Source organism: Dipodomys spectabilis, unplaced genomic scaffold, assembly GCF_019054845.1.
Source record: "Dipodomys spectabilis isolate Male_0828 unplaced genomic scaffold, ASM1905484v1 ptg000089l, whole genome shotgun sequence".
In the NCBI taxonomy this organism is placed as follows: Eukaryota; Metazoa; Chordata; class Mammalia; order Rodentia; family Heteromyidae; genus Dipodomys; species Dipodomys spectabilis.
Genome location: NW_024870766.1, coordinates 14,599,317 through 14,617,798, shown reverse-complemented (window position 1 = coordinate 14,617,798; position 18,482 = coordinate 14,599,317). Strand labels below are relative to the sequence as shown.

Sequence of the window (18,482 nt, the reverse complement as noted above, 5' to 3'; positions counted from 1 at the left end):
TCTCAGCCTCCTAAGTAGTTAGGTTTATAGGCGTGAGTCACCAGCATCTGGCTTTATTTAGTTTTTACTCATGTGAATTTTGTGTGTCCAAGTGTGATTTGTCCTATGTCTGAGTCAGAAATCTATCTCAGCATGCTGTAAAACCTGTTTTAAAAATAGGTATGAGCACTCTGTCACAGAAAGGTTGTTGACACAATGTAAACACTGCTAAATGAGTTTTCAGAGCACATCGTTACTGAAGAATTTAAAACAGAAAGCTGAATTTTTCTATAGTTCATATAATTTAAAACATATAGGATACTTTATATAACTAGCATAATGTTAGATAATTAAATTTATTTCTGGATGTATCTAAACATTTTAAAATTGACTTTCAAATAATTTTATTTTGAGGCACATATTTCCCTTACTTTTATTGAAAAAGTTTCATTGACGATTTTAATATGTTTTTGTGGAACGATATGTTTCTATTGTTTTCTTTTTGGTGCTTCTGGGGTTTGAACTCAGATTGTGCTTAGTTAGCTTGCTTGTTACAACATAGGTATATTCTATTCCATGAGCCGTGACTCTGACCTCTTTCTGTTCTTGGAGAATTAGGAGAGGGAACAATTATCTTGCTAGATAAAATAGAATTTTTTGGTAAATATTTTTATTATTTTTATAAAGGTGATGTACAGAAGGGTTACAATACTTAAGTTAGGTAGAATATATTTCTTTTTGGACAGTGTTACCCCTTCCCTCACTTCCAGTTTTTCCTTCCTGTCCCTACGGTGGATTTTTTTTCAATAAAAATGTAATAAATTGAAAGTGTGAGAAATTTGTCTTCTCATTTTGTACTATTAATATAGTTTAATGTTATTATGGCTGGTTTTGAAAGCATATGTAATTGTCTTGACAAATACATATAATGAAGGTGCAATATTGTAATCAATAGGGAAGACTTCTAGAACATAATATGGTTAAAATAAATGACACTCAGAAACCTCCACAATAGAAAAACCAAAATGAGAGACTCTTAAATCAATTAGAGAAATCTCCCCCCCAAAACACTGGTGAGGGTAATGAAGATAACCATATTTGACTGAAAAACGTCAAAGGAGGGGAATTTTGAAATCTCTAAATAACTCATGTGTGTATTTGAGAATTGACATTTCGATCTTTTAACTAGTACTTTTTATTTTCAATGTCAACAAAAACTGATCGCATGTATTCCTGTTTTAATTTGCTTTTCATGTTTACAAAAGGAAAACAAACTTGCTACTTCCTGATTTTTTAAGTATAAAAATGATAATAGGAAATGTGCTCATTACCTTACTCATATAATGTAATCCCTCTGTACAGTATCTTTACAATAAAAATATTTTAAAAAATTGATAATTATAATTGGACATTTTTATGGATTTTTATATATGTTATCTTTTGGTCATAGGAATGTGTAAGGTATGAGTAACTATATGTGTTCCTATTTTCCAAGTGAATGAAACCAAAGTTCAGAGACACTTCTTGATTTTTAAGCAGTAGATAGTGGGGCCAATATATTTGAATCCAGGTCTTGGCTTCTAGATCCTCTTCTTTCTATTATATGTGGTTATTTGACAGGAAATTCAAAATATAGTATGCTTAGATTGGATCAACTAAAAATGAGAAAAAATAACAAGAATTTGATTTGTAAGTGGTCAGAACAAGTATTAAGTAAATTCTGCTTTAAATTTTAGTTGGTTATCTGACATTTGAATTTGATAGTAATTTTCATTATATTTGAAGCATATATATGCATCTTGATAAAACCTAGGATCTTATTATTAGCTATGGAAAATTTTAGTATTGGTATTTCCTGCAGTTGCTTATCTGTGTGTGCTAGAGTGGGCTTAACAGGATTCTTTGTCCTGGATTCTGAGTGTCTGTTTTTGGCTTATCCTTACTGTCCTGGAAGTGTCATTTTATGATTGAAAAAGTAATCTAGAGTTAATAATAGGGTTAAGATCAGATTGAAATTCTCTATATGGGTAAGAAACTGTTAAATGTTGTACCAGTATTGTTTTGGACAAATGCAAGAATTATGCAGTTTGGATGACCCATGTAAATTTATAAATATTAGCAAACTGATATCAGAAATATTAATATTTGTTATCCCTATATGATTAACTGTTATTGATTTAGCAGTTAATACAAATTTTAAACTTCTCTGGTTCACTTTAGTGATTTTGTGTTTATTATCATGAAAGTTATATGTGATTATAAATTTCGATTTCTCTATCAACCATTTATTTTTAGCAGCAGATACTTTTCTGAACTTCAAAAGGTTGTACAAGGTAGCAACAGTAATTGACACTAGTTGATTAGTAACTGACCTGTTACTAAGTGAATGGTTTTCTCTTATATGTAAACTTACAAATGAAGTTTCCAAAATAACCTAGAAAAATCTGAAACTTACATAAAAGGCTTATTTTTTCTTAAAAAGCACTTTCATCTATTTTGTAAGAACATTCAAGTACTATATACGTAAAGAGAGAACCTCCTTTTATTTTGACAGCTGATTTTTGTTTACTAAGAGAACCTGTTGCTAAAATAGTAATGAAGAAGGGTGTAATATAAGTGTGGTCATACACTCCTTGTCCTACAAGTAACCAGAGTGGTGTGTATGCATGTTGTTCAGTCTCCTTTTGAAAGGTAGAAGTAAAATCATTTGTATGTTTTTCTCTTATACAGCTTAAAATGACAAATGTGTAATTTCTGTGGAATAAATGGCGTCCAAAGTCACAGATGCTATAGTGTGGTATCAAAAGAAGGTAAGTTGATAGTAAAAACTTTTAAAATGCTTTAATTACAAAAAAATCCATGTTTACTTTTGCTATAGACTTAAGTAAAACTTTGCCTAGAGTTATCATAAAATATGCTTTTAGGATCTTGTATGGAAGGGGAAGATTATTTTGATTTTTTTCTCGTGTACTTTTAAATGTTAGATGATTACTAAAATTATAATTAGGTTTATAGAAAAATATTTAAAATTTTTTCTTGCTTTAAGGTTTTAAGAAAGCTATGTTAGTAGAACTGTTAAAGTTTTATTACTATTTGATATCAAGAGACATTATAGTTTCTAATCTACTGTAAATTATTCAATAGATGAATCATTTAGGTAAAATAAGCCATTGAGATTGTTTTCAAACTGCAATATTAAAATATTTATTTGTGTATTTCTGGATTAGTTGTGATAACTTCTTAATTAGCTGTGTTTGTGTATATATTTGAAAATAAGCTTCATCAATGAAGTTTTCTTTTATTAAATTTAAGAGAAAAATAGTGTTTTTGAAAATATAATAAACGATTTACTCCAGAGTATTATTATATTTGTTAAAATGTATGATGTTTTGTGTTATAGATTATTAGTGTATGGATAAATTACATTTGTTTCCATTTCTTAAAATATTCTTAATACCTTATTATTCAGGTTTCTATTTTAAAAAGTAATTATATAGTTAAACTTTTTCCATATGAAGTAAAATAAGATAGTTTTTGAGGTAGAGGTAGTGATAATTAAAACATTTTAAATACTAGACAAATGTAAGAATGTAGTCTGTCTTTAGATATATTATTTGATTCTGTAACAAATACCACAGATTCATAATACCACTTTAAAAAAAAACTAAAGGGCTTAATTGGAAGTATTGTTAGTATGTGATTAGTTCAGTCTTCTGTGGTTTTATATTAGTGTTAATATTTCTTTTAAGTTAAAAATGAGCCTATTTAGCTAAAGAAGTAAATAAAAGAAAATTCTTGAAAATACAACAAAAGTTTATATGTATCATTGAAAGTTTTATCTTTACTAATTTCTTTTTATAGAAGTAATGTTTTCCAAACAATCTAGCTTCTTATGTGAAATATTTCAAACTGCCCTGCACATCATTTATAGAACATACTTGGCTGGCTCACCTTTCACAGGTCTGGAAGGTTTGAAATATTATTATTTTGGGGGTGGGGGGTCCGGTCGTGGGGCCTGAACTCTGGGCCTGGGTGCTGTCCCTCAGCTCTTCAGCTCAAGGCTAGCAGTCTACCACTTGAGCCACAGCGCCGCTTCTGGCTTTTTTCTTTTTGCTTATGTGGTGCTGAGGAATCGAACCCAGGGCCTCATGCATCAAGCATGCTCTACCACTGAGCCACCTTCCCAGCCCCAGTTTGAAATATTATACTCACATGTAGTTGGCCCAGTAACCTCTCATGCTAGGGTAATTTATCTAGCAGCTTTGTATATATGTAATCAAAAAATTTTCTAAATGCGTTGTGTTCATAATCTGACATAGGAAATTGTAACTAACTTCTTTGTATGCCCACTTAATACAAAAAAATTCTCTAAAGCACACAATAAACATCACACAAAAACGTCAGTAAATGTAAACCATATACATCAGGGAACTGCTAGTATAGATAATGGAAATGTTTTTGTTTCAAGGCTTATTGTGGATGAAGGGGAAAAAAAAAAAGCCCCAATATTGTGGTTCTTACTCAACCTTGAGTTCTACTCTCTAGAGGTAGTCATCAACATTTGTGTGTGTGTAACCGTGAGAGTGAATGAGTGCTGGGGCTCGAACTTTGCTCAAGAATGGCTCTTCACAACTTGAGCCATACTTTTAGCTCGAGTTCCCTGAGGTCTTACATCATGTAGATTTGTTTTTGCTTATTAAAAAATATTTTAATCACTGTTCATACTTCAGTAAAAGGAAAGCTTGAGTATTAAAACTGGTGCTGGTTATTTGACCATAGACAAATAACTATTTCTTTGAATGTCAGTAATTATTTTTATATTGACTAGATAATGGTTCTCAGTCCCTTTAATATTGTAATAAAAGCTAAGTATCTTACTTTGGGAAAAATGTCTATAATGTTCATATACTTTGTAAAAAGTCACATTTTATTGGGAAACCAAGTTAAGATATCCCAGATGAGATGATTTTAAAAGTTTGACTATTTTAGCATTCCTTGCTTTCTTTGCTATTATTAACTGTTTTCTAGTTTATACTAGGCAGTATCATTGGAAATAAAAACTAAGAAACATTCATCTTCATTTTCTTGAGTATTTATTTGTTTGATTCACTTTAGGGTCAACTTTTCTCTGATGAAAAATGGTGACATTTTCAGTTTTGAACATTCCTAAACTTTAGGTAGCTCCAAAGGCCATTAGTGATTGTTGGTGAAATGTCTGAAAGAAAATAAAATACCTACTTTAAATTATTAGAAATGTATATTGAAATTCAAATAAAATATGAGATAGCTTTAATTATGTTTCATGATTTACTTTGAAATAAGTTCTTTTCTAACTAGTTTTACATTTCATGTTATATTACTGTAAGGAATCATGGTCATGAGTAATTTGAAAGTTACTGTTGTTACAAAGTAATTCTCAGTTAGCTTGAAAAATAGTTTATGAAACAAGAATTGTAACAGGAAAATCCAGAGAAGTTTTTGCTTAATAATAGGCTATTGAGTATTCTTTGTAACAAAATACTGTGTTTTCATATTTTTAGTTTCCAATTTCCAAGGAGAGGGAATTATCTTTGGGATGGGACTCTAAATATGAACATAAAGTTTTATGAGTTCAAAGATAATTGATGTATTAATTATATCTTTTTTTTTTTTTGGTTGTGGGGCTTGAACTCTGGGCTTAGCCACTGTCCCTGTGCTCTTCAGCTCAAAGGGAGCACTCTACTGCTTGAGCCACAGCGCCACTTCTGGTTTTTTAGTAGTTTATTGGAGATAAGAGTCTCATGGACTTTTCTGCCCTGGCTGGCTTTGAACCTCCATCCTCAGATCTCAGCCTCCTCAGTAGCTAGTATTACAGGCATGAGCCACTGGCGCCTGGCTAATTATATCTTAAAAATACGATGAGTAGTGGGGCACTGATGGCTTATACCTGTAATCCTAACTATTTAGGAGGCTGAGATCTGAGGACTGTGTTTTAAATCGTGGCAGAAAAGTTCCCCCCTGAGACTCTTTTTCTCCAATTAACCACTCAAAAACCAGAAGTGGAGCTTTGGCTGAAATGGTAGAATGCTAGAGAGCACAAAGAGGCTTGGGGAGAGCGTCCATGCCCTGAGTTCAAGCCCCACAATAGACCAAAAAATCCCCCCAACCAAAAAAACACACACATACAAAAACCAAGAACAGTAGGATTCTATTGTGAATATGCAGATCAAATATGAGAATAAAGTTCTATCTTTAGGAGATAAATAAATAAAAGAGAGTGCAGGCCTACAAATACCCGATAAATAGAGAAGAGAAGAAATACCTAGCAACACTGTATAGAGATAGTAAAACAGTAGCTCACAAGACAGAAGAACTTTGTAATATTGAACTCAGTCATTGCCTTGAAGGAGTTAGTGGCCAGCAGAAAATATGAACCAGTGTGTTTAATGGCTTCCAACTATGAGTAAACAATGGGATTCATTTGGTAATTTAAATGAGAAGCTAGCCTGAGTGACATGACCTTGATTGATAATTATAAATGGTTGGAAACTAAATTCCCTACTTTTCAGTTAAGTCCAGCTGTGAGTAGATTTGAATGTGTGTGTACATACTTAAGTACATATGTAGAGTGTTGCAGAGTGGCTACTTTGTTTTTTTAAAAATTGAGGCCAGCCTCAGATCATGATACTTTTACCCATGTAGCTGGGATTACATGACAGGCTACTTGCTGAGATGAAGTCTTGCCAACTTTTGCCCTGTCTGACCTGGAAGCACAATCCTCCCAATCTCAGCCTCCAGAGTAGTTGGGAGCCACTGTGCTTGTCTAAGAGTACTGTTCTTTTAAAGATTTAGGATCTGTTTATAGTTTGTGACATTTATCAGCTTGTTTCTTAATCTTAGAGCCACAGTTGCCCTTTTATAAGATTTTATAAGGGAATAATGATTTCCTATATGTCATAAGATTGTGAAGGAATAAATCGGCTTTGTGATTTTTAAAAGTTTTTAAAAAGTGGTTCATGAATTTTTCAATCAATGTGATGTGATCCATAATGTTCTACAACTGAAGCTGTTCCTCTGCAAATGTTTTTAAAGAACTTAGAGGTGGTAAAAAAGACCGCTGCTTCTTCCTCCAAAGAGTTAGACAAGTAAAAGTTTGGAGTTATCTCCAAATATGTAACCACAATCTGAAGAAAGTTGTGGATGGGAGAAAATGAAATATGAGAGAGGAGGCTAGGAAGGTGGCTCAGTGGTAGAGCGCTTGCCTTGCATGCATGAGGCCCTGGGTTCGATTCCTCAGCACCATATAAACAAAAAAGAAAAAAGCCGGAAGTGGTGCTATGGCTCAAATGGTAGCGTGCTAGCCTTGAGCTGAAGAGCTGAGGGACAGCGCCCAGGCCCAGAGTTCAGGCCCCATGACTGGACCCCCCTGCCAAAAAAAAAAAAAAAAAAGAAATATGAGAGAGGGTCAGGTATAGGTATAGACCACAGGCCAACATAATGTTTTAGTGTTTGGATTCTTTCCACACTCAGATTAACACTGACCTTTGTATAGTTCAGTCAGTATGTGAGTAAATTCTCCCTTTTGTTGAAGCAAGGTTGAATTGAACTTTTAACTTGTAAAAAAGAATCCTGACTATGTATGAGTCCATTCCACCCCTTCTCTGTGTTTAAATGCTTAGGAGTATAATATGTATTCCAAAAGTCAGAGTAGATGTCAGCTTGACAAATATTTACACACAGAACAATTTTATAGTATGACTCAGATTAAAAAACCCTAATTGTTCCTTTTTAGTTACAACTCTGAGAGTGATCACTGTTAAGAACACTATCTTAATGTATAATAAGAACAGCTTGGGCCGGGCACCAGTGGCTCGCACCTGGAATCCTAGCTACTCAGGAGGCTGAGGTCTGAGGATCATGGTTTGAAGCTAGCTGGGCAAGAAAGTCTGAGAGACTCTTCTCTCCATTTAGCTACTAAAAAAGCTGGAAGTAAAGTTATGGCTCAAGTGGTACAGCATTAGCCTTGAGCAAAAAAGTTCGGGGAAGTTTTGTTGTTTATTTATCTTCCTTTCTTGCCTCCCAAGAGCTGGAATTATAGGTGCATACTACCACATCTGGTTTAATATTTATTTTATATTTTGCACTCCTAAAAAGTTGGATATATGGGGCGGGAAGGTGGCTCAGTGTTAGAGCGCTTGCCTTGCATGTCTGTGGCCCTGGGTTCGATTCCTCAGCACCACATAAAGAAAAAAGCCGGAAGTGGCACTGTGGCTCAAGTGGTAGAGTGTTAGCCTTGAGCTGAAGAGCTGAGGGACAGTGCCCAGGCCCAGAGTTCAGGTCCCACGACCGGACCCCCCCCAAAAAAAAGTTAGATATATAATAATTGAAGGTTTTGTTTTGCAAAAAAAATAACCTGAAACAAAGAAAAGGCTTTGCTTTGCTAGTAGGTTAGAACTTGGAATTTCTACATAGTATATAACTTTTTAAAATGATAATATTTGCTTATGATTTGGGGTGGGGTATAGTTCTTCCATTAAAAGAAAGCACTCATTTGCCTATAGCTGTTGCCAGATAAAGTGTCTTAAAATTAAAGTAGTATTTTTTTTTGTGTGCCAGCCCTGGGGTTTGAACTCAGGGCCTGGGCTCTGTCCCTGAGCTTCTCTGTGCTTAAGACTAGTGCTCTACCACTTGGGCCACAACACTACTTCCAGCTTTTTCTGTTTATGTGGTACTGAGAAATAGAACCTAGGGCTTCATGCATACTAGGCAGGCACTTTACCACTGAGCCACATTCTCAGCCCTAAAGTAGTTGTTTTTACAAGTATAAAGAGATCCAAGAAAAGATGTTATTTGATTGAAGTTGACGTTCTTTAATGAATAAAGCTTCTGTAGTAGTGTGGTGTTGAAAAGAAAAGCATTCTGTGACATACTGGAAAATAGTCTCTCACCTTTTTTTTTTTTTTTTTTACTGTAGCTCTCATGACTGAATTTAAAATAGAAACACTTAAAAATAGAAACATACAAGATAGATTATTCGACAGTTGTGTTCCACATGTCTTCCAGTCAGTTTATCTGTAACCTTGGTTACAGACATAGTGATGAAAGAACTTGCTAGATTACCATTGGTGGCCTAATAGTAGGTAAACTGTGACAGCTTTGGAAGGGCAGAAATTGTCTAAAAAGCACTGTTGGTAACATGGTGTATGTTTATAGTACAACAAAGTGACATTTATAAATGTTGTTTAAACGGGTAACTTAGAAGCTAAATTGTTGTCTGCTGAATCACCCATCAAGTTTATTCAAATAAAAGCTGTTGATTCAGTACCAAGGACTGATTCACAGTAAATAAAATATTGCAAGTATCCAACCTAAAAGTTTCCCATTTGAGGTTTTCTACAGAATAAATATTTTACCCTGTCATTCTAGAAAAATCCACCTTCAGTTTGCTATCTTTTCTTATAAAGAGTTCTGGTTTACCTGGATTTTGGAGAAGGCTAAAGGCATCTCTAAACAGGTGAAAGACAGTGTAAAAGGAAGTTTTAGTAAGGTGGTCTTATTAAAAACTTACTTGAGAGTTTTCAAGAATCAAGAGAATGAGGTCTTTTTTTCCTTGAGTCTTTTCCCCCAGTCTTCAAAATGGTAGACAGTAGGATATATGACTCCAGTCCTGATTTTTTCACTGCTTATTTTTAGAATAGAGTCTGACTCCACCCGAACACATGCCTGAGCTACCATCTGGCTATTTTTAGGTTTCCTGTCATTGCTAGGATCACAGGCTCACCCCAGTGAGTGCAGCATTCCTCCATAGAGAAAGAGTTTCCGGGGCTTTTTTGCCCAGGCTACTCTTGAACTACTATCCTTTTGTTCTCAGCATTCCAAGTAGCTAGGATTACAGGCATGAACTAACAGCACCCCTACATACACACACACACACACACACACACACACACACACACACACACACACACACACACACACACACACACACACACACACACCTTTTTGCCTTGATTTAAAAAATTTATAAGTAGTTGTACAAAAGAGTTTTAATTCCACAAGTCAGATTATGAATACAATGCATTTTAAGAGCCAATTTTTACTTATAATTAGAAAACTAGGGGAATTTTCCTAAGTGGACCCTCATTATATTGAATTAATATGAATAAAATTCAGTATATTTAGTTTTGCCAATATTTATAGTTGTTTTGTTTTGTTTTTTAAGGATTCAGAACTTTTATTATTGAGACATACTGTGTCCCAATAATAATTTCCTGGTAGAATTTACAACCAACTATGTTTAAATAAGATTTTACTTGCATATATTAGTGGTACAGGCTCTGTTATTGCAACATTTTCTTTTTTTTATTTTTCTTTTTATTTTTTTGGTCCGGTCGTGGGGCCTGAACTCTGGGCCTGGACGCTGTCCCTCAGCTCTTCAGCTCAAGGCTAGCACTCTACCACTTGAGCCACAGCGCCACTTCCGGCTTTTTTTTTCCTGCTTATATGGTACTGAGGAAGCGAACCCAGGGCCTCAAGCATGCAAGGCAAGCGCCTCTACCACTGAGCCACCTTTCCAGTCCTATTGCAACATTTTCATACATGAATGTAATGTACCTTCCTCTTTTCCTAAGTCAGTTTCAGTAGGTTTCATTGTCCTTAAGTTACATTTTGGATGGAGACACACATATACCCACACAAGCACATGCACATGTGTGTATGTGCGTGCACGCGCACGCATACACACACACACACACACACACACACACACACACAGAGTTCTTCAGACAACTCTGTATCATGGGGGAACAATATTGTTCCTTGTGGTAAGTGCTATAATAGAATTATCTTCAGAGTGTTTGATGTGCCCTCATAAAATTTCCTCTAATTTTTTTCCTCTAATTACCATAATTTCCATAGTGTTATTCCTTTGTTTATCAAGTCTTATGTTTTTATCCTTTTTTTTAAATTTTTGAGGCAAGGTCTTGCAATGGGAGATGAGGCAGTCTTCAAACGTTGCTTCCTGAGTGCTGGAACTATAAGCATGTTCCATCACACAATGGTAGTGCTTTACCATTTGAGCTACAGCTCAAAATTTTAGTATTAGAGGTAAGAGTCACATATTTTCCTGTCCTGGCAAGCTTTAAATAATGATTCTTGGATCTCAGGCTCTTGAGTAGCCTAGAATTACAAGTATGAGCCACAAACACCTGGCTTCAGCTGTTTCTTTGGAAAGATAGAATTTATAGTAGTAGGGCTGGGAAGGTGGCTCAATCGGTAGAGTGTTTGCCTTGCATGAATGAGGCCCTGGGTTCGATTCCTCAGCACCACATAAGCAAAAAGAAAAAAGCCGGAAGTGGCGCTGTGGCTCAAGTGGTAGAGTGCTAGCCTTGATCTGAAGAGCTGAGGGACAGTGCCCAGGCCCAGAGTTCAGGCCCCATGATCGGACCCCCCCCCCCCCAAAAAAAACAACAACAACAAAAGAATTTATAGTAGTTTCCTATCATACTCCAAAGGACAATAATACTGTGCTCGTGTGTGTGTGTGTGTGTGTGTGTGTGTCTGTCTGTCTGTCTGTCTGTCTGTGTGCACATGCGCGCGCACGCTTGCCCATGCTCATAAGCACAGGTACTGGGCCTCTTCTCACTCAGCTTTTTCCTATCACTGCTAGCACCACTTGACTACGCCTCTTGTTCTGGCTTTTTGCTGATCGACTAGAGCTCTTAATATGTGTTTACTATCATTGATGATCTATGTACCAACCTAGTCATTTTTGTCTAGCAACTTGGTTTAATCTATTGAAAAATCAAAACTGAAATAGTTGAATGTGCTGAGTATCTTTTACATTAAGTATTAAACATAATACTTCAACATGTTATATCATTTCCCAAAGTGTGCTCTGGATGATGTTAATAAACATTAGTAGAATAATGGGATTTTAAAAAATCAAATTTGGTAAATATTGAGTGAGACAAGGGTAAGATTATAAGATTTAAGAGAGCAAATGAGGTACTATGTTACTGGTTTTCTAAGACTGAAAGGCTGAGAATACATAATTTCTCAATGTTTTTCACCTTAATTTTTTTCCATCATAATATCCATTAAACATACTTAGGAAAATCCTGGCCTGGGGATAACATGTTGTGTCAGAGTGTGGTGCAGTGTAACTAAAAGTCAGAGCTTAGGTTTCTTATTCCCAAACACAAAATGTAAAATCTTCTCATACTTCTTCAAGCTCAGTTGTTTCATTAGCAAAAGAAGTGTTAGTCTGCAGTGGAAGATTATAGCTACTTTATAGTGTATTTGACAAAGATGAATGTTGTAGGCATAGCACTACATAGATTATTCATTACAAATTCAATAAATACTGTAGATGATTTGATTTGATTTTTTCCTGTGCCCAGTTTTCTCTTAATTCTACATGTTTAACATAAAAGTCTAATTTCTGTAGGTCTGTCTATATTTGGTATTTGTTAAATTCTAGAGACACATAGGCTTGCAGTTATTACAGGCCTTTTCTTGACAAAGATGAAAGCAGTTCAGATTCCTTAGATTTTTATTCTGAGGGATCTATATTGAGCTACCTAAGAGCAATTTATCTTCACTTGTTCAGTTTTAATCTTACCCTATGTAAGCAATGGGAAGGAAGCCAAACAATTCCTGGATAATTCAGACATGTTTCATAATCATTTCTATTTCCTATGAAGGACCAGCAGTAATACATTAAGTAGTCTTTAAAATGTGAAGATATATAAACAATCAAGGTGCATTAATATTCTTGGCACTTAAATTACGCTGAAACATGGTACAACTTTTCTTGCTATTTATAGTAAACTTAGAAATATATAAACAAAAAAGGTGACCTGTCTCGATTCATGTTATGTACACATGGTTTAGTCAAGGGCTTGTTTTGCAATAGTAAGTCAGTATATCCTATGACAAACATTAAAAGAATGCAAATAAGCATGTACATTTCTTTCCTTATGCTATAGTATGAAGGAAAAAGAAGCAGTATATAATTATTTAAGTGGCAATAGTAACATTTATTACACTTATGTCTTTATGTATTTATTACTGTTGTTAGTGCATATATGAGCACATTTACCTTATAATTATCCTCCAATTAAAATAATAATGACTTAATTCATATATTTTTAGAGCTTATTTGTGAAAGGCTTTTCATGTGTCTCTGTGTGTTGTGTGTATTTTGGTTTGTTTGAGACATTCTTGCTTTGTAACCCAGGCTGGCCTCAAATTCATATTTGTCTCACTGTCCTCAAGATTAGGATTACAGGCATGTACCACCATACTGAGTTAGGTTTTGTATATTTGTATTTACTTTCTTAATAAGTTCTGGTAGCTTTCCTACTGGAAAGGAATCCATCGAGGGTCAATAGGGGCAAAAATTTAGACAGTGATGTGGGATTGACTACCCCCTTTTCCGTATACTATTAATGGCCAGAGACATTGCAAGAGAACATAGTGGTGTGTGTGCATAAGAACGTAAATGGAATTACTGATGGGTAGTTAGTTACTGATGGGTTCAGTTATGGAGCCAGTCTGTCTGTACTTGAATTTTTTTGTTCTGCTACTGGTTGCTTACTCTTGTGCAACAAAGTTTTTGTAATTATAGGATAGGAATAGTAGTAATATCTACTTCATAGTGTAGAGAAGATTATTATACGTTCCAAGTGTGATAGTGTTTGATAAATAATAAATGTTAAATGTTAATTATTGTTGTTGAACATAGGGCCTTGTGCTTGCTAGGCAGGAACTATATTACCTTAGCCATGCCCCTAGCAATGTTTTGACAAAAATAGGTTTTGGCCTGTTGTTTGCCTGGTGCTAGCATCAGACTGATATTTTATATGTGGCCTGCCAAGTGGCATTGTAGCCCAAGCTGGCCTGAAACTTGTGATCCTGCCCTCCTAAGTATCCTGCCTATGTATCTGCCTCTTTATGTCTCTTTTTTTGGGTTGTACTTAGGTTCGAACTGAGGGCCTTTGCTTACTAAACAGGTATTTACTGGCTATTTTGAGATAGGATCTTTCTTTTTGTTCAGGCATGTGCCTCGACTGTGATCCACATGGTTTGTCCTTTGCACCTATGCTGGAATGACAGTCACTAGTTACTCTGACTTGATTAAGTCTCATGAAAATTATTTTTTTACTCAGATTGGCCTTAAATCATAATCCTGTGATGATCTCTTCCTTTGATATTGTTGAGATGACAGATCACCACACCAGCTATTGGTTAAGAAGAGGTATTTGAACTATTTTCCTTGCTGGCCTGGTCCATCTAATCTCAGACTCCCAAGTAGCTAGGATTATAGGAGCAAGCTACTGTGTTCAACTTAACTTTAATATGATGGTACAAGTATTATTTATCTCTGCTTCCAAGGTTATACCATACTTCAGTTTATCTAAGAAGCTGACGTTAACTCAGCTTTCCCTTACCTTTGAAATACTATGTAATGAAATATTATGAATGAAATACTATGTAATGAAATTAAGAATGCCTAATTTTATTTTAATATTGATCCAAAAATTCAAGAGATACCATTTTTGATATGTTATAAATGCTAAACATGACTGAGGTTAAAAATAACACTAACGTGCTTTACTGTATACTAAGGGCTATGTTAAGTGTAAGCAGTATCCAGTTTTAAAATATCTTTGAGAAGAGAGACTCTGAGGTCTTTTCCATTTATTTTGCTCAAACTGTTTGAGGTCATCAAGTAAATGTGAGAATCTTGGCCTGCACAGGTCTTCTGTTTTACAACGTAATTTCAAAGAGCTTTCATGTATATTAAAGTAAGTCTTAAAATTTCAAATAATGCACATATAACAACTATACATTGACAATTTCTGTTACCATTTATTTTCTCGGTTGTAGTAAATTATAATACCTAACTAATGATTGCCCTATTTTATTATTTTATTTTTATTTGTAGAAAGGGGTTTCAGTTTAATATTTATGTGTACAATGTATTTTGTTCAGCATCAGTTTCCAGATTGCCCAGATTTATTATGTTTTTAATTTTTTATTGTCATTGAGTAGATATGCAAAGGAGGACCTCACCACTTAACGAAGCAGTTTATGAATATAGTGCACCTTGGTCAATGTCATCCCTTCAACATTCTCACCCCCCTTTGACCTACCTCTTCCCTTTTCTTAATTTTGTGGTATATACAATGAATTATTGACTGTGTTCTCCCCCCCCACCCCTTGTTCATCTGTACCTCTTTCCTTTTCCCAGGATATACCCATTTTCTGTGCTCAGCTTTGGCCTGGACTTTCTAAAAGATTATACTTCGGAAAAAATATATTAAGTGAAGTAAGCCATATCCAGAGAAACAAAGGCTGTGTAGTTTCCCTCATTTGAGGTAGAAAGAATATGCCTATAAATCTATAATTAAGCATGTAGGGTGGTATGCAAGTAATTACAAATAAATTAACTGAAATATAATAAATGGTATGGAGAGCTTAAATAGTATAATCTTTTAGAAAGATCACCCCATTTTTAACACTAAAAAAGGAGTAGTTGCCAGGTACCCCCATGGGTTAGACCTTTAATTCTAGTTATTCAAGATACTGAAACCTGGATAGTAACAGTTTGAAGCCAGCACTAGCAGAAAAGTCTGTGAGATTCCATTTCCAATTGACCATCAAAAAACTGGGCTGGTGGCATGACTCAAGTGGTATGTCAGCATGAGCAATCAAGCTAGTAAACTTGAGATCCTGACAGCAAAAACAAATAAACCAAACCAAATTAATCCCCTTCAAAAAACCTGAAGCAGTTTTCTGGATATAATGACGAAAAGCCTGTCCTTTCAAGCCAAAACTTACGGAGACCCTTTGAATATATGTAATAGTTAGATTTCCTTTAAATGCTTATCATTTCAAACAAAATTTAACAAAAATAAAACTATTTCTTTTTTTTTCTTTGTGCCAGGCTTAGTCTTGAACTCAGAGCCTGGGCACTGTCCCTGAGTTTTTTTGCTGAAGGTTAGCACTCTACCATAGCACCATAGCACCACTTCCTGCTTATTTTTGGTGATTAATTGGAAATTAGAGTCTCCTGCCCAGGCTGTCGTTGAACTTTGATCCTCAGATCTCAGTCTTTGAGTAGCTAGGATTATAGGTGTCAGCTACCGCACCTGGCTTGCTGGTTTGTTTTTTTGTTTGTTTGTTTGTTGTTGTTGTTGTTTGTCATGGGGTTTGAACTCTGGGCCTGGGTCCTGTCCCTGAGCTCTTCAGCTCAAGGCAAGTGCTTTACCACTTGAGCCACAGTGCCACTTCTGATTTTCTGGTAGTTAATTGTTTGTTTGAATTAGGGAAGGAAAGAGGAACAACAGAACGGTGAAACAAAGAACCAGTGCAACAGCAGTGTACACAAGACAATATGTTGGAAATGAGCTGTACAACTTGGGGGTGTGGAGAGTAGTGGGGAGGGCAAGTGGGAGAAAAATGAGGGAAAGGTAATAAGTTTGACAAGAAATGTACTTATTACCTTACTTACGTAAATGTAACCCCCCCACCCCCCTCCCGGCCTGGTATATCACTTTGACAATGAAAAATTGTTTAAAAAAAAAAAAAGCTTCATGGACTTGCCTGCCCAGGCTGGCTTTGAACTGCAATCCCAGATCTCAGCCTCCTGAGTAGCTAGGATTACAGGTGTGAGCCACCAGTACCCAGCTTGCTATTTGTTTTTTAAAAAGTAGTTTTAGTGAAATTTAATTTACATGATACCATGGTTTGAATCTTTCCCTTGAAACATTATGTACACTAAAACACTTGGTTTCTTGTGTTATTGTGTTGATGTAGTAGAATTTCTTAGTGGAAGGTGATTATGTCACTGGAGGCATTGTCCTTGCAAAGGATTAATGTAGTTCTTACAGGACCACATGTAATCCCCAAGAGTGTAAACTGTTTTTTGAAACAAAAACAAAAAAACACAAGTCTGGCTTTATATTTTGCCTCTTGTCTTATTCTGTGGTCTCTCCCTTCCATGTGCTCTTTCTGTGATATCATCTGTCAGGTTGTGAACATAGTTAGAGGTTTTTTTTCACAAATGAGTGGGTATTGGTAAAATGCTGTCCTATCTCCAGAACTGTGAGCTAAAAATAAGCCTCTTTTCTTTATATATTGCATGTTATCAACTATATTCTACTTTGATCTATTATAGATAAGGTACATGCCATCAAATGTACTGGTTTTATAAGTGTATAGTTCAGTAATTCTTAATAAATTTATATAGTTACACAACTATCACAATGTAATTTCAGATCTTACTCGTCACTTTAAAAAGAAACCTCATATCCACTTACAGTAATTCCTCATTTCCAGCATCATAGATCCGTTAATCTACCTCCTGTTATCTGTATAGATTTGCTTCTTCTGTACAGTTCATGTAACATAAGAAATGGTAAATACCATATGAATGATACAGCATGTAGTCTTAGCATGGTATTTTTGAGGTTCATCCATGTTTGTAGCACATGAGTACTTCATGCCTTTTTATTGCTGAATATTGTAGAATATCATTGTAGAGATGAGTTTATCCATTTGTAATTGATGGGCATTTAGATCATTTCTAATTTTATGAATATGGCTGATAAAAACATTTGTGTGTGAATCCATATAAACATATTTTCATTTCTGTTTGGTAATTTACTGTGAATTTGCCAAGTCATAACTGCCAACTTGTTTTCAATAGTCCCTGGTTTTAATTTAATAGCTATTTTAATTATTTTGGATTTTATGACTTTAGTTTGAATTTTCTATTGCTTTGGAAATCCTGAGAGAGACATTTACATTGGCACAATCTACATTCCCACTATGGTTTCCTGAAGATTCTGGCTGTATCCTATGAGGTCTGGGAAATAAAGTCTTCGAATTGTGATTTAAGATTTAGGTCTTTTGAGGTAAAAACAAAAAAGGAATTGCTGAGGATGTGGCTCCCGTTACAGGGCATTTGACTAGCCTTGGGTTTGATCCTTAAAACAACAACAACAATTTTGAAATAAAAAGAGTTCTATTTGTCACACAAACAGTAATCCCTCCTAATTGATTGGCATAGAGTGGCTTTTTCCTACTTTAGCTTGGAATTAGTTGGATTGTGGATTCTTTTTTGATCTTAATGTTACCACTTACTAAATGCTGTTCCAGCTTCTTTGAAGTATATATGTTTTCTTCACTAAAAAATCAACATTGTTAGTCAAAAATTGTAAGACTTATTGGATATTAAATTTTATGAATTTTGCTTTAAAAGCTTTATCATTGTGGAATTAATGTGGTAGATTTTAAAATAGGACTTTAAATTTTAAACAGAACTTTTAGTATTATTAAGTTTAAATTGAACTTTCAGTGTTATTCTGGATAAAATGTTCAATTTTCTGATTGATAAAGTAAGGTGTATTTGTTTATTTTCCTATAGTTAATATAAATAACTGATCATTTCTTTCCTTACTAGTAGAGTCTTCACAATTCATGACTTTAAGTTAGATTAAGTAGAAAAGCAGAAG

The 18,482-nt window shown here is 34.8% G+C and overlaps 1 protein-coding gene across 2 annotated transcripts in view; it reads left to right on the top strand.

Annotated features, from left to right (window-relative positions):
- The window catches only part of Phtf2 (putative homeodomain transcription factor 2), a 102,705-nt gene that overhangs the window by 16,899 nt on the left and 67,324 nt on the right, over positions 1-18,482 (top strand). For both annotated transcript variants that reach the window (XM_042684722.1, XM_042684723.1), the window contains exon 2: positions 2,710-2,789. In XM_042684722.1, coding sequence (XP_042540656.1) covers positions 2,745-2,789 — 45 coding nt within the window. In that variant the 5' untranslated portion in view covers positions 2,710-2,744. The remainder of the gene's footprint in view (positions 1-2,709; positions 2,790-18,482) is intronic.